The following is a 21,935-nucleotide window of genomic DNA, read 5'->3' on the forward strand; positions in this document are numbered from 1 at the left end:
CTTTTTGGGGTGGGGTGGATGGGTACATAGATAAAAAGATAGATGAGATGGACGTCGGGGTGGGGCTGAATGGGTAGACAGAGATGGATCTAGGGATAAGGTAGGTGGATGGATGGACAGACAGAGATGGATCTAGGAATAGGGTAAATGGACAGATAGGGCTGAATATAGTGGTGTGGGGTAGAAGGACAGATGGACACACAGAGATGGATCTAGGGATTGGGTAGGTCGATGGATGGACACACAGAGATGGATCTAGGGTTGGGGTAAGTGGATGGATGGACACATAAAATTAATACCTGCTCCCCAGGTGGGGATGAGGAGGACGGTGCAGAGGACGGTGCTCAGGGCTGGCAGCTGCTCCATGGTCCCTGCTCTCTAAGGAGCTCCGCAGCCCAGCTCAGCTCAGCCTCAGCATCCTCCGAAAATGTCACCTCGGGGGGGCCGGTGGAAAGTTTTGTGGCCTGAGCTTCTGAGATGGCTGCAGCAAGAGGCTGGGGACGAGCGCTGGATGCCGGGGTGGGGGGGTGTATTCCTCTGGCCCCTGCTGGGAGGGGAGTGGGGTCTAGTGCTTAGAGCAAGGGGAGACGGGGTTCCAAGAGCCAGGACTCCTGGGTTCAGTCCTCAGTTCATTGTCACATCTTGGGTGATGCTCCTTACCCTCTCTGGGATATTTTGTCATGAGGAATAACATTATTTTACAGAAAGGAATTTTTGCTTAATATCTTTTATTTTCACACCCTGAGGTATTTTTTTTTTTTGCAACACATAACTCTTGCCATCGGCGTATTCCTTCTAAAAAACCAAACATGCTCCCGACAGTCTTTATCTGCGTTATACAGAAATGTTTTGTACAGAAATGTTTTCCGATGAAGTGAGCTGTTGCTCATGAAAGCTTATGCTCAAATAAATTGGTTAGTCTCTCAGGTGCCACAAGTCCTCCTGTTCTTTTCGTATGAGAAGGGAAACAGGCACACGACCATATTGCTTTCATGGCTAAATGCCAAGATTCCTGTACTATAAACAACAGTGATATCTACATTAAGTTGATGTTAATTGGGTTCCAAACGTTTGCCGGAGCTTGTATGGATCCAGTCGCTCTTTTCTTTAGCTCTTGGCAAGATCACAGGAGACATACGGGAATCCTGCTGCAACAGCAGATCCAATCCACTATTGGTCTAACCAAGTTTTACCTTGAGTTTATAAAGAGATTCAATCATGTTGTGGAACGTGACTTGGATAAACCATTTCTGTTCTACCCTGGTACGGCCTCTAACCCAATCCTTGCTGTAGTAAATCAGAACCAAGGGTGGGGAGCTCTTGGAATGCACTCAGCGATGTTTGTGTCATCCCTTCCTGCATCGATTTTGCGTTGGGGGGTGTGATGTTAGGAGTGTAATATATCTCACTGAAAGGTGACAGGGCCAGAAAGAGTCAATGAACTCCCAGACTGACCTGATCCATGGCTGAACTTTAGAGGCTGGTTAGAAAGATCTGTAAATGAATAGAGCTTTGAAATGCAACCAGGCTGGGCAGTTTAAGGGAACTGCGTTCTTTGGCCTTCTGAGTAACCAGGGAGGTCGTACAGAGGCTGTTTTGGGCGGGCTGGGTAAATCTCAGTATTGGAATATCCACCAGCTGTTGGGGTTTGTCTTCCCCGTTCAGTTTGCCGTTCACCCTGATTGAGTGACCTCAGCTGGCTCCCGCGGGCACCATCCTCACACTGCAGCTGTGGGGAGAGAGTGAGGAGAGGTGGAGCCGGGGGGAGGGCTGGGAGTCAGGACTCCTGGGTTCTATCCTAAGTTCTGGTTAAGCGTGGTCTAGCAGAAAAAGACTCCCATGCCCCCCTGACTCTAACCCACTAGTCCCCACTCCCATTGCAGAGCTGGGAGAGAACCCAGGAGTCCAGACCCTTTGTCATCCTTCAGTTCAGGTCTGTGCAGAGCCTGGCACGACAGGGGTCCCGATCCTTCTCAGAGGGGAGGGGGTCTGTGCAGAACTCAGCACCATGAGGGAGGGTCCATTTGCGACTGGTACTTTCTGCAGTTTCTGTGGGGGGCTGAAACGTGCCGAGTTGCTCGGGGCTCTGTCTTCACTTTCACCCCTGCACATCGTGGTGAGAAACAGGAAATTCAGCCTCTTTCAGGGCTGCAGCTTCTGCAAAGGTGGTAGCTGGGAGGGTAGCGGGGACCAGGGGTGAGTTACAATCAGCTACAGAAGTGTCGGAGTCAGGGCCGTGTGCAACGCACAAATAACTGACCATGGTTTCCGTCCCGTCAGCTGGAGGCGATCTCTAGGCTCTCAGCTTGCAGTGCCAAAAATGCTTCTAGCCCTCACAGGTGCAAAGAAATCTCTCTAACCAGGGGCGAGTGGGACCCATTCCTGAGTCTGCAGAGAGCCTGAGCCGATCGCTCTGAGAGGGGGGAGCTGCCCCGAATGTGATCCAGGCAGTGATGGGAGTGGGCTGGCTCAGTGGGGGTCTCTCCTGCTAGAATTTTACTTTCCACCCAAATTTCCAGTATCTCATCTTTTTGTCCCAATTCAGGAGAAAAACAAGTGTTAAAATATAGGTGATGGGGGGAGGGGAGAAAAGTGGGGGAGGGACAAAAACCCCACAAAAATCGTAAATACCCAAAGGGGAAAAAATCAGAGACCAATTTCCCCCCTGGTGTTTCAATTACTTCTCAGCATCGCTGGTTGATTTTCCCCAGTGATTTTTATTAAGTTCCTTCTTTTTCTCTCTTTTTTCCTTCTTCTCCCACTCATCATTTTAAAAAATAACATTTGCAGGGGAGGCAAAATTCCAACTTACAGGGGAGAGAAGATTTCCATGAAAAAAAAATTGTTTTTTGGGGGAGGGGGGAGGGAAGTATCCCCATTTTCAGGGATAAAATGAAACATTTTCACTCGGTGGGGGGGGAGGGAGGGAATGAAGTTCCAGAACAAAATATCAATTTTTCAGGAAAATATCATTTTTTTTCATAGGGAAAAAAGTTGATTTTCTGAAAAGCAAATTTTCGGAAATGATTGTAATATTTTCGACTATGACAAGGGGACTGAAGAGAAGAGGGAAGTGAGGGAGAAAAAGCAAAAGTTTTTATCCAAACACATTTTTTTCAAAAAATTCTGAAAACAGACAATTTTTCACACAAAGAAATTATTTAATTTTTAGACCAAAAAAAATCACTTTCTTTGAGCAAGTCCAACCGGCTGGAGAAATCACGCTGGTCGCTCAGACCAGTTCCACCGCCCACACCATGCTGAGCTGGGCGAGCGTTTCTCTTCGTGCTCAGTTAGGAAGAGGGACCAGACGCTGCCTTAATTACTCCCAGCTGGTCACGCTCCACAGGGAGGCGTTGCAATCACTCCGGAGAGGACAGGGAAATAACACACAGGGACGTGATATAGTTATATCCAGGAGGCCCCGGAGAAGGCATTTCCTGAGGGTCAGGTCATGCCCTAGTAGATTATTCCCTGCCGTAGAGAGGGCTAGTTGGGTTTTGTTGGGGTTCACATGGACTTTCATGCCCATAATTTTCTTCTGCTCTCCCTCAAACCCTGTGAGGGTCTCCTCCTGTGGGGAATTCCCTCCTGGCAGCGTGGCCGTGAGTGTGAGGGACTCAGGTGGTGCTGGGTGCGGAGGGACTCAGCGCCGCTGGGCGTGGTTGGAGGTGTGTTCCCTGCGTCCTGGAGTCTGGATTTTAATCTCTGCGTAGTGCAGGCTCTCGCTTTCCTCGGCCCCCCGGCTGCCGTGGCCCTGTGTTGGACAGACACACTCTGAGGACGCCATCACCCCAGATCTGGTCTCTTAATTCAGGCCAATTTAGGCATCTCCCAGGGAGCAAATCCCACAGTGTTACCCCAGATTGGAGGGGTTGGGAGCCAGGACTCCTGGGTTCTATCTCCAGCTCTGGGAGGGAACTGGGGGGGTTAGAGCAGGGGGGATGGGAGCAAGGACTCCTGGGTTCTCTCCCCTCACTGTATTGTACCAGTCCTTACTGGCACCCAGAGACCAGACCCAAGCACTGTATGAAACAGGGCCCAGCCTGCATTGTCTTACCTTCGGCTGCCGCTGGCGGGACTGCGAGGGGGGCAGCGCTGCGGAAGAAGGGAGAAGAAAGGAACGTTAAAACGGAGGAGTGTGAGAGAGAGTCTGGGGTGAAGAGGGAAGCTGCAGAGATCTAGGGATGGGAGGAGAAGGAAGGACATGGGGGGTTCGTTATATGGACAGACAGCCCAGCATGGACCACAACGGACAGATGGCCACTTGGGTGTATTCACTAGCAGAGGCCCTGGCCCATGGGGGCCAGGAGTTTAGGAGGGGGAAGGCTCCAGTTTGGTACCTCAGCATCTCTTCAGGAGGACGGTGGCCACCAGGCCGAGGATGAGAATCTGCCCCAGGGTGATGGTGACCTGGTACAGGAGCTCCCGGGCGCAGCACCCTACGGGGGGAGGTTCTTTACCTGGGCGATGGAGAGGAGCGTTAGGGGATTCTCAGCCCCTTGAGCCAGCCAGTCCCCTGCCCTGGGGCCGCAGAGGGGGAAGGCCCCATGCCCCCATTCCCCACCTCACCTGTGTCACTCTGGTTTCTCCCCACCACCTGCAGCTTGGTGCCCGCTCCTGTCCCGCTCTCTCCCTGGTGGATGCTGATCTGACACTGAGAGAGACCAGAGTCCCGCTTCTCCAACTCCGACAGCGTCAGCGTGGCCTCCCCTTTCCGGAGCAGATCCTGGAAGGACATATTGAGCCGTCCGCTGTAGAAGGGATGGTCAGATTCCAGCACAACCCCGGGTGCTCTAGTCCACGTCGCTTTGACCACGCTGCCCGGTCTGTTCTCGAAGGAGCAGCTGAGGTTCACTGTCTCGCCGGGGGACGCTCGGAGGACAGCAGGGCTCTGAAGCACTGTGAGACCTTCGTGAACCAGGGCAATAAACATTATAGCAGCAAAGGAAAATGACGACGAGTGGTATCAAGACACGCCCCAGCCGCCCGAAACCTTAGCCGCACGGAGAGAAGCAAAGGGGAAAGAATTGTGCGTTCCTGTCCACCTTGCTATTGCTCACAACACTGTCGATAACACACTGCACAGGGCTTTCACTTCCACCCCAACAGAGACCCAGCATCAACACTGCTCTGTGCACGGCAGATGCTCACAGAGACGTTAGATGTCAAATCGCTCAGGACAGCTAAGTCCAAAGAAGACTGCGAGGAATTACAAAGGGATCTCACTAGACTGGGTGACTGGGCAACAAAATGGCCGATGAAATTCAATGGTGGTAAATGCAAAGTCATGCACATTGGAAAACAGAATCCCAACTGTACGTACAAACTGATGGGGTCTCAATTAGCTGTTACCACTCAAGAGAGATCTTGGAGTCGTTGTGGATAGTTCTCTGCAAACATCCACTCATTGTGCAGCAGCAGTGAAAAAAGTCACCAGACTGTGAGCATCCATTAGGAAGGGGAGAGAGAAAAAGAGAGAAAATATCCTATTGCCTCTAAATAAATCCATGGTACGCCCGCACCTTGGACCCTGCGTGCAGTTTTGGTCGCCTCAAATCAAATAAAGAGACATTAGAATTGCAAAAGGTACAGAGAAGGGCAACCAAAACAATGTGGGGTATGGAACGGCTTCCCCCATACAAGGACCAGGAAACCCCCTTACAAATTAAACTGGCAGCTTGTCATTTTAACCCCTTTAAATACACCACAAACACATGCCTCCACTTTCTACAATTTGTGCTACAAACTAGAGGGGGTCAGAATTTATCCTGACGGAACGTTTTCCTCTTGGGAAATGCCGTCTCGTCGAAAGGGTGACAATTGGTTTAAAACTGGGGCAGAAAAAGCATTTTTGATAGGATCAAAAGGGAATGATGTGATTTTGCATTTCCAGACTGGTTTGATTTGATATTATGAAGAGGAGTCAACACTGAAATGAAATATTTGTTTTACGGAAACAAAATACTTCTCATTGACGTGATATGACATATCCACATCTATCTGTGCATCCATGCACGCATCCTTCACCCCTAGATCTAGATGGATGGATCGATGGATGGATGGATGGATGGATGGATGGATGGATGGATATTCTTTTTGGGGTGGGATGGATGGGTACATAGATAAAAAGATAGATGAGATGGATGTCGGGGTAGGGCTGAATGGACAGACAGAGATGGATCTAAGGATAGGTGTATGGACAGATAGGGCTGAAGATAGTGGAGTGGGGTAGAAGGACAGAAGGACAGACAGAGATGGATGTAGGCATGGGGCAGATGGACAGAAGGACAGACAGAGAGGGATCTAGGGATGGGGTAGGTGGCTGGATGAATACGTTAAATTAGTACCTGCTTCCCAGGTGGGGATGAAGAGGACAATGCAGAGGACGGTGCTCAGGGCTGACAGTGGCTCCATGGTCCCTGCTTTCTGGGCAGCTCCGTGGGGCCAGCTCAGCTCAGCCTCAGCATCCTCCGGAAGCATCAGCCCCAGGGGCGGTGTAAAGTTTTGTGGTCAGCGCCTTTTGAGATGGCTGCAGCGAGAGGCCGGGGACGAGGGCTGTGTGTGTGTGTGTGTGTGTGTTTGAGCATGTGCTATTCACTGTGTGAGGGACTGGCTGGTGTGTGTGTGTGTGTGCGTGTGTGAGTGCGTGCACACAACCCACTGCCCCCTAGAATCAGCCGCATTCATCTGTGTCTCCTAGCCCCTGTACTGCGTATGACTGAGGAGGATTCCCCTTACTTGGACTGGGGCAGTTGGGGTGTTTAGAGCTGGGGCATCTGGTCTGATGCCCCGCCCGGCTGCCCTGGTGGAGGGGGCAGCACAGCAGCAGCTGGCATCTCCGGGAGCATCCTGGCTTGGTGGTGGTTCCCAGGAACAGCTCCCCGTCCAGGGCTGCATCCTACACTGGGCCACAAATCCCTGCTCTGCTCTCAGACCAGGGGGACGATGGGCGTGAATTCCCACCCTGGGCCGGCGATCCGGCCATGTCAATTTTCCACGTCATTTTTATCGGCTCTGTCACGAGATATTTCTAACCAGATCTGCCCTTAGCGGCACGACCTTGATGGTTGGCCGATAGCTACACCACACCGCTGGCTAGCGATATTCAGAGGAGCTGTCAGGATGCGGGTAGTTGTGATGGGGATTTAGGGTAATTTGGAGCCATTATCTGTCCAAAACGACCCCGCCAAATTGTACATGCGGCTGCGGGTGGGTAAAATCTTCCCCATCAGCAGCTGCATTTCAGTCACCGCCCCCTGGGGTCGCCTCCATCTCCCTTTATCTCCAGGAAGTCCTATTTTCTTGCATGACCTTATCTCCGCTGACTGAGACATGCCAATGTGCCATTGCTCCCATCCACCCCCGTGCCCATCAGCCCCAGCTCAGGTGGCCAATTTTGGTGGGACGTATTCCTGGAGGTTCCATCCCATGACCTAACCCTTAATTAAAGATTAACCCTGAATTGCTAGAGTCTGCAGGACAATGGTGGAAGATTGGCAACCCTAGGCCTCAGATGGTTGTGGACAGGGGTGGGCGGAGAAGGGATGGCGCCTAGCGACTCAGAGTGAAGGTGTCGGCTGGTAGGTGGGCTCATGGGAAGGGGTCTGAGAGTGGAGGGGGAGACGGGGCGCTTGTGTTGAGGGGCTGTAGTTCCTTGCTTTCGTGGGGTGTTGTTTTGTCCACTGACCCTGCTCGTTTCACGACCTGCTTTCGGTGTTAAATTTGACAAGAGGTGCTTGTGAATTTCTACCCGTGGGGAAAGCTACCTTATGAGTGTAATATCATATCTCATTGAAAGGTGACAGGGCCAGAAAGAGTTAATTAACTCACAGACTGACCTGACCCATGGCTGAACTTTAGAGACTCGTTAGGAAGAGAGTAAATGAATAGAGCTGCGGTAGAAGGGGAAATGTTTGCTCAGGTCTTGGGATGTCAGCAAACAAGTCTTGTCTATTGCTATAGCTTTGATTCAAAGATCAAAAAAGGAATATTAACATTTATGATGACACTTGAGTGAAACAGTGTAATTGTCTCTATGAATGTTGTGATAAACTGTATCTGAACTGTTTAATGGATAAATTACACTAGGCCAATTGCCAGGATGATTGGGAGACAGAAGATGAAGCTTATTCTCTCAGGCCAAGAGGCTGCTGGAAAATGTATAAAATCCCTGGGACGCCATCCTGTTTTATCTCAGATTTGCTTTGGATTTCAAGAAGGAGAAACCCTGAGCCATAAGAATTGAGATCCCCAGTCACTGACTGGAGTCACCCTGAACATGGACATTGCACTATAACCTCTGGACTATTTCTAAAAGGACTTTTGGCAACTACAAACTCATCTCTGCTCTGTATCTGAACCTCAAGAATTGAATTCGTGTCTGTCTCTATATTGATCTTTTAACCAATACTTTCTCTCTCTTTTCCTTTTTAATAAATTTTAGTTTAGTTAATAAGAATTGGCTGTAAGCTTGTATTTTGGGTAAGATTTAAGTTATAATTGGACCTGGGTGTGTGGCTGGTCCTTTGGGATTGGAAGGACCTTTTCTTTTCTATGATGAGGTGAGATTTTCAGTAATCATCATCATATCTGACATGTGTGTCTGGATGGAGGCCGGAGGCTGGGCAGTTTAAGGGAACTGCGTTGTTTGGACTTCTGAGTAACCGGGGAGGTCGTAGAGAGGCTGTTTTGGGCTGGCTGGGTAAATCTCAGTACTGGAATATCCACCAGCTTTTGGGGTTTGTCTGCCCCGTTCTGTTTGCAGTTCACCCTGATTGAGTGACCTCCGCTGGCTCCCACGGGCAGCATCGTTACCAATGGCAGAGTCGGCAGGATCCACAGAACCAGGTCAATTAAGCTTTGGGTCAGAACCCCACACTATGCACATTTGAATTTTGGTATTGAGAGTTTGGCTGGTTAAAGAACAGTTGCAGGGGGTGAGCAGAGAGCATAGGAGGGCCTTGACAAAAAGAGCCCTGGAAGATTTGTGTTCAGAAAAGGGGATAAGCTGAGGAAAGAAAGCTACAAATCAAGAACTGAGAGATCTGTTCATGGCCAGTGACCAGGAGGCAGGAGCCCAGCCCTTGCCTGAGGCTGCAGAAGCTGCAGAAGCAATTAGAATGCAAAAGGCAGCAAAGAAACTGTGACTTGAGCACGAACAGAAACTAGCAGATCTTCGATTGCTGGAAAAGCAAAACATCACTGAGTTCGAAAGAGAAGCTGCTGAGAGAGAAAGAAGCTGATAAAAGAAAGAAGGAGACCGATGAGAGTGAAGAAAGGGCTCGTCGGGGGTGCATGGCGCTCTTGGCTGCAGAAGAGAAGGCTCACCCACTTCATCTCCAAGTCATGGACGAGCGGAGAAAGTCATCCCCACCTGGTACTCCACTTCCCCACCACCATGAGAAAACTGGGAAAGGATGTTTCCAATTTACAAGGGTACTGAGGATATAGAGGAGTATTTGTCTACCTTTGAGTGCCCCTGCAATCTGTACCAGATCCCCGATGCTCAGCGAATGCCTGTCCTGCTGACCAGGCTGACTGGAAAAGCCAGGGAGGTATTTAATGAATCGGGGGAAAACTCATATTAAAGCTAAATATGGGGAAAATAATGCAGAGTTTATTAGCCGTGCAAAAGTGAATGGAGTGAGGGGTATGGCATGGAGGGACACTGCAGCAGATATTACTTAGGTAAAGCAAGTCTTGTCGGGGAGGAAGATTATTTGCCAGGTGAAAGTGTAAGTGTGGTAGCCCTATCTGAGTATTTTGTCAGGGTGCCTTTGGCTAAAATCCACCTTAAAGGGAAGGGATTTGAGGGCACCATGGTTGTGGGAGTGAAAAACACAATCCCTAAGGATCTTATGATTGGACATGATATGAAAGCTATGTTCAGTCAAGTTAACATAAACCAGGCACAGGGGAGGATTAATCCCGAGGTTGTGTCTGTGGAGGGTTTCTCCAAAAGTTTGTCTTTGGAGAATAGTTGTTTGGCTGTGAATGAAGTTTCTGAGTGTCTGTCTAATGCCTCAGAGGTAAATCTGGAATTAGGTCAAGACAAGGGAGAGGAGGACAAGGAGATTTTGGAGGAGCCTAGGCAGCCTTGTGAGCTGATGGTTTTGTCTAATCAGCAGTTTGGGAAGGCCAGGATAGTGGAAGATAAGAGTCCCTATACCTTACCTGTTTTCTGTGTGGAGAATTGGGACAGTAAAGGAAACGTGCCTGTGTCTGTCAGGAGTATTGACTTGCCTATGGAGGGAGCTACCCCGGTCTCCAAGCAGTTGTCTGTGAACAACCCTGTGTGCTGGGACCAGGGGAATGAGATCCCAAGCTGTGTGTCTGGGAAAGGGGAAGGTTTCTCCAGCTCTTTGTCTGTGGAGCAGACAGAAGGGGCCTTTCAGGCTGTGATGGTTGAGGATAGTGCAGATATCTCAGAGTTGGTTCTGGATTCAACTAAAGCCCAGGAAGGGAAGGGTCCTAAGTTTGTGTCCGCTGGGGAGAATGGCCCTGTAACTAGGTCACATCCGGTTAGTGTCATGGAAAAATCCCAGAGACCAGACAATTCTGGTGCTTGTATTTTGCCTGTTGCTAATGTGTGGTTGGAAAAGGATGTAGCAACTTGGTCTGATCAGGGTGAGCTCCTAGCCAGGGAACGAGAAGAGCATAAAGGTGATTTGATTATGTTACCTACTGACAATTTAACAACTTGTAGCAAGAAGGAAAAGATTCCTGAACTTGTGGGTGGCAAAGGGAAGGAGAATGCTTCTGACCTTTTATCTAGGAAGTCTGTAAGTTTGCCTGAAAGGGGATTGTGTAAGGAATCTGCCTGATGGGCCAGAGGTGATCCTGGATGTAAGTGAAACCCAGAAAGAGTCTGTTGTTGCTCAGGAAAGTGTTCCTCTAGAGCACGCCCTAGGTGAAGAGGGTAAGGGAAGAATTTCTGAGAGGGGTGAATTGCTGCTTAGAGAAGCTCCTAGGGAAAGGAATCCTCATGGTAATCTGTGCACGCAATTTACTGCCACTGAAGGGAGTGAGGGTGATTTAATCAAGGAAGTTTCAGTTCCTAACAGCCAGAAAGTTTCTGTGGTGAATGGATCCACTGACTCTCCTGTTGAAAGATCCAGTGTGGAGAGCTTTGAGACGGTCTGAGATGGAGTAAAAGCTGTTAAGGATTCAAACAGCCCCATGACCAAGTGGCCCTGTGTGGCCAGCTTGTTGGGGAGACAAGGTTGTGGAGAGAGGAATGTCTCCATGCTGATTGTGTGAGTGACCGGGCTGTGTCTCCGGTTCAGAGGGAAGCCTGCCTAGCTGAGTCTGCAGAGCAGAACAGCTGTGTAGTTACCAGCGTTGCAGGAAGTGCGGCTACTCCAAGGAGACCCTGCCCCACGTCCTGTGCACTGGCAAGCCCCACTCCAGAGCCGGGCAGCTGTGCCACACGCCATCCAGAACCGCCTGGTGAAAGCCATCGCCCCGCGCCTGGGGGAGGTCGCCGGGAACTGCGCCATCCCCGGGACCAACAGCAGCTGTGACCCGACGTGGTCGTCACCGACGAGGCCCAGAAAAAGATCATCCTTGTCGACACCACGGTCCCCTTCGAGAACAGGACCCCTGCCTTCCGAGAAGCCCGAGCTCGTAAGCTGGAAAAATACACCCCCTGGCCGACACCCTGAGAGCGAAGGGCTACGAGGTGCAGATGGACGCCCGGATGGTCAGAGCCCTGGGCGCTTGGGACCCCTGCAACGAGCGAGTGCTGCGGACCTGTGGGATCGGTCGACGCTACGCACGGCTCATGCGTATTCCCTGATAACTTCTATGCTTAAACTCTGCACTGTTTTCTTTTTACTTCAGCATTATCTTAATAAAATTATTAAATCTCTGGAGAAGGCAGGGGATGGCAGGTCTACGCTCCTCTCTAGACTCTTTGCACATGCATCAGGGTGGTAGCCGTGTTAGTCTGTATCAGTGAGGACACTTGTGGCCCCTTCGAGTACTTGGGGCATTGTCTTGTTAGGGTTGGTATGGCAACACCCATTGTTTCATGTTCTCTGTGTGTATGTATAGATCTTCCTGCTGTATTCTCCACGGCATGCATCCGATGAAGTGAGCTGCAGCTCACGAAAGCTTATGCCCAAATAAATGTGTTAGTCTCTAAGGAGCCACAAGTCCTCCTGTTCTTTTTGTTCTACCCTGGTACGGCCTCTAACCCAATACTTGCTGTAGTAAATCAGAACCAAGGGTGGGGAGCTCTTGGGATGCACTCAGCGATGTTTGTGTCATCCCTTCCTGCATCTATTTTGCGTTGGGGGTGTGACGTTAGGAGTGTAATCTATCTCATTGAAAGGTGACAGGGCCAGAAAGAGTCAATGAACTCCCAGACTGACCTGATCCATGGCCGAACTTTAGAGGCTGGTTAGAAAGATCTGTAAATGAATAGAGCTTTGAAAGCAACGAGGCCGGGCAGTTTAAGGGAACTGCGTTCTTTGGCCTTCTGAGTAACCAGGGAGCTCGTACAGAGGCTGTTCTGGGCTGGCTGGGTAAATCTAAGTATTGGAATATCCACCAGCTGTTGGGGTTTGTCTTCCCCGTTCGGTTTGCCGTTCACCCTGATTGAGTGACCTCAGCTGGCTCCCGCGGGCCGCACCGTCACACTACAGCTGTGGGGAGAGAGTGAGGAGAGGTGCAGCCGGGGGGAGGGCTGGGAGTCAGGACTCCTGGGTTCTATCCTAAGTTCTGGTAAAGTGTGATCTAGCAGAAAAAGACTCCCATGCCCCCCTGACTCTAACCCCCTAGTTCCCACTCCCATCGCAGAGCTGGGAGAGAACCCAGGAGTCCAGACCCTTTGTCATCCTTCAGTTCAGGTCTGTGCAGAGCCTGGCACGACAGGGGTCCCGATCCTTCTCAGAGGGGAGGGGGTCTGGGCAGCACTCAGCACCATGAGGGAGGGTCCATTTGCGACTGGTACTTTCTGCAGTTTCTGTGGGGGGCTGAAATGTGCCGAGTTGCTCAGGGCTCTGTCTTCACTTTCACCCCTGCGCATTGTGATGAGAAACAGGAAATTCAGCCTCTTTCACGGCTGCAGCTTCTGCAAAGGTGGCAGCTGGTGGAGGGGGGGGGGGCTGGGGGAAGGGGGGAGCAGGGCTGAGTTACAATCAGCTACAGAAGTGTCGGAGTCAGTGCCGGGTGCGACGCACAAATAACTGACCACGGTTTCCGTCCCGTGAGCTGGAGTCGATCTCCAGGCGCTCAGCTTGCAGTGCCAAAAATGCTTCTAGCCCTCACAGGTGCAAAGAAATCTCTCTAGCCAGGGGCGGAGAGGGGGGAGCTGGCCTGAATGTGATCCAGGCAGTGATGGGAGTGGGCTGGCTCGGCGTGGGGTGTCTCCTGCTAGAATTTTACTTTCCACCCAAATTTGCAATATCTCATCTTTTTGTCTCAATTCAGGAGAAAAACATGCGTTAAAATATAGATGGAAAATCTGTTTTCTGAACCTCTGACCTGGGAGTGCTTGAAATTCCACCCAACACCCCTTCCTCATGTAGTCTGAGACGGGGTGAACAGCCTTATTTTCCAGCCTTCTGTCACCTCCTCTTCTCTGTTTCAATCTCTCCTCCTACATCGAGTCGGGACCTAGGGTGTTTTCAAAACAAACATTTGCAATGGGAAAAAGTCAGAAACTCACCCCGTTCGCTCTGCTAGAACTTTCCGCTCAGCAAGGTGTGTCGTCCATTCCCAAGACATATATATTTCCAAGTGCAAACGTGCTTGTTTCAATAACGTTGATATTTACGTAAGGAGAAGCAAATATGTTCCATAAATGCAGCTACCACTGGGGTGAAGCTTGACAGGTATTATTATATATAGAACATTATTTTTATCAAGAAAAATCATGAATTCCCATAAATGCAGCTAGCACTGGGGTGGAGCATATTGTGTCAGCTCTTATATATAGATGTAAACACACACACATATATACATATACACACACACACTTTTTGTCCATGAGAAAACACATCATTTTCCTTAATTATTTTTGTTGAAAAATATCTTCGCTAAAGAGAAACATTGTCCCCTGTTAATGAAGAGTTAGCACATGTGACTCCATTTTGGTTTGGGGCCCACCATTGTCTAAAAGCAAACACATCATGCACCAGGAGGAGTGTTCCTTAGATACTGCATTCCTGTGAAAATCCTCCCCCTTGTCTCCAGCCTGCCTTGACTCCCGGTATCTCTTCTTTGTCTGTCCCTAACTCCCTATCTCCTGGCCTTTGATGTGAGGCCTCCCATCCTGATAATAAAAGTTACTGATGCATTGCTTTAGGACCATGCTGTGTAATGAACATACTGGTTTAGCACGAGGAATGCACCAAGCAGGGATAGGTGGTAGATAAGAAAAGGGTTTGTTTATTGGCTAAGGTTTCCGATGCACGAGGGCAACATGCTTTGCTAAGAGGTATATAACCTTTGTATAATCTGTATTAAGGGTCCCCTCCTGACTATCAGGGGGGCACCACGCTCGAGCGTAATAAACTTGGTGTTTTTTGGGAACTCTGCAGTTGTGGACTTTGTTCATGTGCCTCAGCCTAGATTCGAACTGTGCGTGACCTATCAGGTAGAATTCGCAGCAGTTGTGTGCGTGTCCTATCAGGTATAATTTGTAACACCCCCAAAGCATTTTCCTTTTTAAAGTGATATCGCTTTTGTCAACGAGAACAGTTCACAAAGATATGTTTTTGTTGAAAGCCATTTCTGCATGGAAAGAACATTTTCCAGGAGAGAGTTTGCATTAAAAATGCTTCATTTAAAAACTCTTGTGGTCCAGAAATGTTTGACTTGATAGAACTGTTTTTAAATAAGCGAAGGGAAAACCTCTGGACCAGATCCCAGCTGGTGTCAAGCGGCCGCGCATCCACTGAGCTCAGTGGGGCCAGGTACTGAGCGTCTGGCAATCCGTTCCATTGAAGACAGAAGCGCTACGGCCGACTGATCCCAGCAGGGATCTGGCCCCATTGACTTAGATGGAGCTACGGCCAATTGACTCCCTGGCTGATTGTTTCTCCTGTGCTCTCTCTCTCCCCTGCTGTGTTCTCCTTGGGTTTCTGCATCTCCTCCCTCTGCTGCTGGACAGGACGGGACAGTGTCCTGCTGCTCCATCGGCTCCCCATTCGGCTGTCGGACAGATGGACCGCTCAGCAAGCTTCTCTCTGCTTTTCTCTCCTTCTCCTCACCGTCCACTCGCTCTCCACCTACCCCTTGGCTGTCTGCTGACACACCGACTTTTATACCGCCCTGTCAGGCACAGGCGCCGTTCCGTGGGTGCTCTGGGGCTGTAGCACCCACGGGGGAAAATTAGTGGGTGCTCTGCCCACACCAGCAACCAAGCTCCCCTCCCCACCCCACCTCACCTCACGTCACCGAACCTCTGCCTCATCCCCTGAGCGCGTCCCGTCCCTGCTTCTCTGCCCACCTCCCGGCGCTTGCTGCTGCAAAACAGCTGTTTCGTGGCGGAACAAGCTCCGGGAGGGAGGGGGCAGGAGCGGGGACTCGGCGCGCTCAGGGGAGGAGGCGGGGCAGGGGCGGGGATTTGGGGAAGGGGGTTGGAATGGGGGCAGGGAGGGGGCGGAGTTGGGGCGGGGCCTTTGGGAAAGGGGTTGGAATGGGGGCGGGGCAAGGGCGGAGTCGGGGCGGGGCCGGGGGCAGACGGGGGTCGAGCACCCGCCAGCCGCGGTTGGCGCCTCTGCTGCCCAACTGCCCCCGTTCCAGACGGTCCGGTCTGTTTTTAGCCCGCAGCCGTTGTTTCCCTCAGCGTTCGGATCCGCTGACCTTTGCCCCCCTTCGCTTTTCCCGCCAATTCTACCTGTTAGCGCTGTGGGGTCTGCCGCTCCGCGCGTGGGCCTGACTCTTGCTCATTTACAATGAAAGCCAGGGATACACCATGGAGCCGGGGAATTTCTCTGGCATCAGCATCGTCCACGCAGGTGTTCGACCTGCAAGTTATTGCACCTTGTTCCTCACGTTTAGGCACAAAGGGAAGCAGCTCAGGGGGTAGCATAAGGAAATCTCAAAATTCGGGGTCAAGAGTTCATCAGTTTCTGGTGCGTTACTCAAGTGAGTTTGCTCTCCATATTTTTCAAAGGGGACGTGTGTTTGTTTCATCACTAGAGAGGAACTGACTGAGTTGCGAACACTTCAGCTGTGTCCGTAACAACCCGATGTCCCAGGAGAGGAGACGTGGAGGGGAGGCCAGGAGGCCAGGAGGCCACAACAAGGGCGGAAGTGACACGGAAGCGGTGTCACGCCGCCTTCCACGATGGGGCGTTTGCCCACAGCCTTGGTGCAAAGCCCGACAGGGTCCGGGTGGGAAACAGGAGGCCTCAAGGGAAAGTTTTGGGGTGTGTTTGGTTCTGCAGCGGTTAAATGGCTCCAAGGAGAGCAGGTGGGGGGGGAGGGGGACAGAAGACCATCCAAGGAGTGGGCCCAAGGCAGGGCGGGAGTGGACCGGACGTGGCGTCAGGACTATAGCCATAGACGACTTGCCCACAGTTGGGTGCCATGCTCTCGATGATCCGGGTGGGAAAGACGAGGGGGAGGGTTCCGGGGTGTGGTGGGTCCCGCAGGATTTAAAGGGGAGTGTGGCGGGTGAAACTGGGATTAACTCTTCAAAGGGAGGGGGAGACAGTGGAAGTGGATCTCAGTGAGGGCGGAAAGAAAACGGAAGTGGCGTCAACCCCTCTAACCTCAACGAAGGACTTGCCCATAGTTCCTCATGGGGTCCGGGTGGGAAACAGGAGCCGCGTTGGAAGGTTCCGGGATGTATTTGGGGCGGGGTGTCAGACAGGGAGTGAGTCCCCTTCCCCAGGTCAGGGACGATGGGGAGGTGATAGGTGGGGAGGGGAGAAAAGTGCGCGAGGGACAAAAGTCCCACAAAAATGGTAAATACCCAAAGGGGAAAAAATCAGAGGCCAATTTCCCCCCGGGTGTTTAAATTACTTCTCAACATTGCTGGTTGATTTTCCCCAGTGATTTGTATTAAATTCCTTCTTTTTCTCTCTTTTTTCCTTCTTCCCCCACTCATCCTTTAAAACAAATAAATTTTCAGGGGGGGCAAAATTCCAATTTACAGGGGAGAAAAGATTTTCGTGAAAAAAAAATATTGTTTTTGCGGGGAGGGGGGAGGGAAGTGTCCCCATTTTCAGGAATAAAATGAAACATTCTCACTTGGGGGCAGGAGTGATCTTCCAGAACAAAATATCAAATTTTCAGGAAAATATTATTTTTTTAAAGTTGATTTTCTGAAGGGCAAATTTTCAGAAATGATTGTAAGATTTTGGACCACGACAAGGGGACTGAAGAGAAGAGGGAAGTGAGGGAGAAAAAGCAAAAGTTTTTACCCAAACACATTTTTTCAAAAAACTCTGAAAACAGACAGTTTTTCACACAAAGAAATTATTTAATTTTTAGACCAAAAAAAATCACTTTCTTTGAGCAATTCCAGCCGGCTGGAGCAGTCACGCTGGTCGCTCAGACCAGTTCCACCGCCCACACGATGCTGAGCTGCGTGAGCGTTTCTCTTCGTGCTCAGTTAGGAAGAGGGACCAGACGCTGCGTTAATTACCCCCAGCTGGTCACGCTCCACAGGGAGGCGTTGCAATCACTCCGAGAGGACAGGGAAATAACACACAGGGACGTGATATAGTTATATCCAGGAGGCCCCGGAGAAGGCATTTCCTGAGGGTAGATCCATGCCCCAGTAGATTCTTCCCTGCCGTAGAGAGGGCTAGTTGGGTCTTGTTGGGGTTCACATGGACTTTCACGCCCATAATTGTCTTCTGCTCTCCCTCAAACCCTGTGAGGGTCTCCTCCTGTGGGGAATTCCCTCCTGGCAGCGTGGCTGTGAGTGTGAGGGACTCAGGTGGTGCTGGGTGCGGAGGGACTCAGCGCCGCTGGGCGTGGTTGGAGGTGTGTTCCCTGCGTCCTGGAGTCTGGATTTTAATCTCTGCGTAGTGCAGGCTCTCGCTCTCCTCGGCCCCCCGGCTGCCGTGGCCCTGTGTTGGACAGACACACTGTGAGGACGGCGTCACCCCAGATCTGATCTCTTAATTCTGGCCAATTTAGGCAGCTCCCAGGGAACAAATCCCACAGTGTTACCCCAGATTGGAGGGGTTGGGAGTTAGGACTCCTGGGTTTTCTCCCCAGCTCTGGGAGAGGAGTGGGGTCAAGTTGGGTAGAGCAGGGGGCCTGGGAGCCAGGACTCCTGGGTTCTATCCCTGGCTCTGGGAGGGGACTGGAGATTAGTGGGTTAGAGCAGGGGGGATGGGAGCAAGGACTCCTGGGTTCTCTCCCCTCACTGTATTGTACCAGTCCTAATTGGCACCCGGAGACCAAACCCAAGCACTGTATGGAACAGGGCCCAGCCTGCATTGTCTCACCTTCGGCTGCCGCTGGCGGGACTGCGGGGGGGGCGGCGCTGCGGAAGAAGGGAGAAGAAAGGAACGTTAAAACGGAGGAGTGTGAGAGAGAGTCTGGGGTGAGGAGGGAAGCTGCAGAGATCTAGGGACAGGAGGAGAAGGAAGGACGTAGGGGGGTTAGTTATATGGACAGACGACCCAGCATGGACCCAGAGGACAGACGGCCACTTGGGTGTATTCACTAGCAGAGTCCCTGGCCCATGGAGGCCAGGAGTTTAGCAGGGGGAAGGCTCCAGTTTGGTACCTCGGTGTCTCTTCAGGAGGACGGTGGCCACCAGGCCGAGGATGAGAAGGAGCCCCAAGGCGATGGTGACCTGGTACAGGAGCTCCCGGGCGCAGCACCCTACGGGGGCAGGTTCTTTACCTGGGCGATGGAGAGGAGCGTTAGGGGATTCTCAGCCCCTTGAGCCAGCCAGTCCCCTACCCTGGGGCCGGAGAGGGGGAAGGCCCCATGCCCCCATTCCCCACCTCACCTGTGTCACTCTGGTTTCTCCCCATCACCAGAAGCTCGGTTCCCGCTCCTGTCCCGCTCTCTCCCTGGCGGATGCTGATGTGGCACCGGTAGAGACCAGAGTCCCGCTCCTCCAGGTCCGACAGGGTCAGCGTGACCTCCCCTTTCCGGAGCAGATCCAGGTCGGACATATTGAGCCGTCCACTGTAGAAGGGATGGTGAGATTCCAGCACGACTCCGGGTGCTCTAGTCCACGTCGCTTTGACCACGCTGCCCTGTCTGTTGTCGAAGGAGCAGCTGAGCTTCACGGTCTCGCCGGGGGACACTCGGAGGACAGCGGGGCTCTGAAGCACTGTGAGACCTTCGTGAACTAGGGCAATAAACATTACAGCAGCAAAGGAAAACGACAACGAGTGGTATCAAGACACACCCCAGCAGCCCAAAACCTTAGCAGCACGGAGAGAAGAAGCAAAGGGGAAAGAATTGTGCGTTCCTGTCCACCTTGCTACTGCTCACAACACTCTCGATAACACACTGCACAGGGCTTTCATTTGCACCCCAACAGAGACCCAATATCAACACTGCTATGTCCAAAGCAGGTGCGAGGAATTACAAAGGGATCTCACTAAACTGAGTGACTGGGCGACAAAATGTCCGATGAAACTCAATGGTGGAAAATGCAAAGTCATGCACATTGCAAAACAGAATCCCAACTGTACATACAAACTGATGGGGTCTCAATTAGCTGTTACCACTCAAGAGAGATCTTGGAGTCGTTGTGGATAGTTCTCTGCAAACATCCACTCACTGTGCAGCGGCAGTGAAAAAAGTCACCAGACTGTGAGCATCCATTAGGAAAGGGAGAGAGAAAAAGACAGAAAATATCCTATTGCCTCTATATAAATCCATGGTTCGCCCACACCTTGGACTCTGCGTGCAGTTTTGGTCGCCTCAAATCAAAAAAAGATACATTAGAATTGCAAAAGGTACAGAAAAGGCACGGGTATGGAACGGCTTCCCCCTTACAAGGACCAGGAAACCCCCTTACAAATTAAACTGGCAGCTTGTCATTTCAACTACACCACAAACACATGCCTCCACTTTATACAATTTGTGCTTCTTACCAGAGGGGGTCAGAATTTGTCCTGACGGAACGTTTTCCTCTTGGGAAATGCCGTCTCCTCGAAAGGGTGACAATTGCTTTAAAACTGGGGGAGAGAAAGCGTTTTTGATAGGGTCAAAAGGGAATGATTTGATTTTGCATTTCCAGACTGGTTTGATTTAATATTATGAAGAGGAGTCAACACTGAAATGAAATATTTGTTTTATGGAAACAGAATACTTCTCATTGACCCGATGTGACATATCCACATCTATCTATGCATCCATGCACGCATCCTCCACCCCTAGATCTGGATAGATAGATAGATAGATATTCTTTTTGGGGTGGGATGGATGGGTACATAGATAAAAAGATAGATGAGATGTAGGGGTAGGGCTGAATGGGTAGACAGAGATGGATCTAGGGATAGGGTAGGTGGATGGATGGACAGACAGAGATGGATCTAGGGACAGGATATATGGACAGACAGAGATGGATCTAGAGATGGAGTAGGTGGATGGACGGATGGACACACAGAGATGGATCTAGGGGTGAGGTAGGTGGATGGATGGACAGACAGAGATGGATCTAGGGGTGGGGTAGGTCGATGGATGGACACACAGAGATGGATCTAGGGGTTGGGCAGATGGACAGAAGGACAGACAGAGATGGATATAGGGATGGGGTAGGTGGATGGATGGATATATAAAATTAATACCTGCTCCCCAGGTGGGGATGAGGAGGACGGCACAGAGGACGGTGCTCAGGGCTGGCAGCTGCTCCATGGTCCCTGCTCTCTGGGGAGCTCCGCAGCCCAGCTCAGCTCAGCCTCAGCATCCTCCGGAAATGTCACCTTGGGGGGGGCCGGAGGAAAGTTTTGTGGCCTGAGCTTCTGAGATGGCTGCAGCAAGAGGCTGGGGACAAGGGCTGGACGGGGGTGCGGGTGTGCATTCCTCTGGCCCCTGCTGGGAGGGGAGTGGGGTCTAGTGCTTAGAGCAAGGGGAGATGGGGGGCTGGGAGCCAGGACTCCTGGGTTCAGTCCTCAGTTCATTGTCTCATCTTGGGTCATGCTCCTTACCCTCTCTGGGATATTTTGTCATGAGGAATAACATTATTTTACAGAAAGGAATTTTTGCATAATATCTTTTATTTTCACACCATGAGGTATATTTATTTTTTGCAACACGTATCTCTTGCAATCGGCGTAGTCCTTCTAAAAAACCAAACATGCTCCGGACAGTCTTTATCTGCTTTATACAGAAATGTTTTCTTTAGAATTTTGTTTTCTCTTATGGCTGACTCCGTTACAGCATTTAATTTTCCTTTGTAAATGGAAAAATATTGTCCCACAAGGAATTAATCTTGAGAAATACTTTTCTTTCATGTTATTGGCATACCCAAGACATACAGGACAGATCCACAGCGGGTGTAAATAGGTCTTTCTGAGTTTATTCCACTGGATCTACGGCCGATTGACCCCAGTTGGGATCACACCAGCAGCCCTGCAGGGCGCACATTCCCCTCCCCAGACCCACCCACACCCAGGAGCCCGACGCCCGGAGCCCCAGGCCATTTCCTGGACCAAGGAGAACTATAACGGCAGCGGCCACTAGTGGGCGACAAAGCTCCCAGGCACCCATCGCTGCTGCATGGCCCCTTCGCTGGGTGCCCTGGGCCGATCGACCCACAGACAGAAGCAGAGGAGAGCGGAGACGCTCAGGCCCCGCAGGAGCCCCCGGCAGGAGGCTCAGAGTCCAGCGAAGTCTGACGGCTTGTGCCCCAAGAGCTGGGAAAATCCGGCCGGTGACCAGCCCCCGTAAGCAGCTAAAGCAGCGTCACCCGCCCCGGTGCCGGGGGCGGCTTGGAGCCAGCACCCACCGCGGGATCCACGGGGAAGCCTGGGAAACAGAACGAGAGCGTC

The 21,935-nt window shown here is 51.2% G+C and overlaps 1 protein-coding gene and 2 pseudogenes across 1 annotated transcript; all 3 read right to left on the bottom strand.

Moving 5' to 3' along the window:
• Positions 1-3,646: 3,646 nt before the first annotated feature.
• Positions 3,647-6,417, bottom strand: LOC141998090 (natural cytotoxicity triggering receptor 3-like; annotated as a pseudogene).
• An 11,510-nt stretch (positions 6,418-17,927) lies between these two features.
• LOC141998092 (natural cytotoxicity triggering receptor 3-like) lies at positions 17,928-19,313 on the bottom strand (the record flags this gene model as incomplete). Its single annotated transcript, XM_074970724.1, has 4 exons — positions 17,928-18,038; positions 18,423-18,460; positions 18,706-18,825; positions 18,935-19,313. Coding segments are annotated over 4 exons (648 nt in total), but the record flags the coding sequence as incomplete, so codon positions are not given.
• A 2,525-nt stretch (positions 19,314-21,838) lies between these two features.
• LOC141998093 (uncharacterized) overlaps positions 21,839-21,935 on the bottom strand; it is a 45,950-nt pseudogene continuing 45,853 nt past the window's right edge.

Source organism: Natator depressus, chromosome 14 (assembly GCF_965152275.1).
Source record: "Natator depressus isolate rNatDep1 chromosome 14, rNatDep2.hap1, whole genome shotgun sequence".
Classification (NCBI taxonomy): Eukaryota; Metazoa; Chordata; order Testudines; family Cheloniidae; genus Natator; species Natator depressus.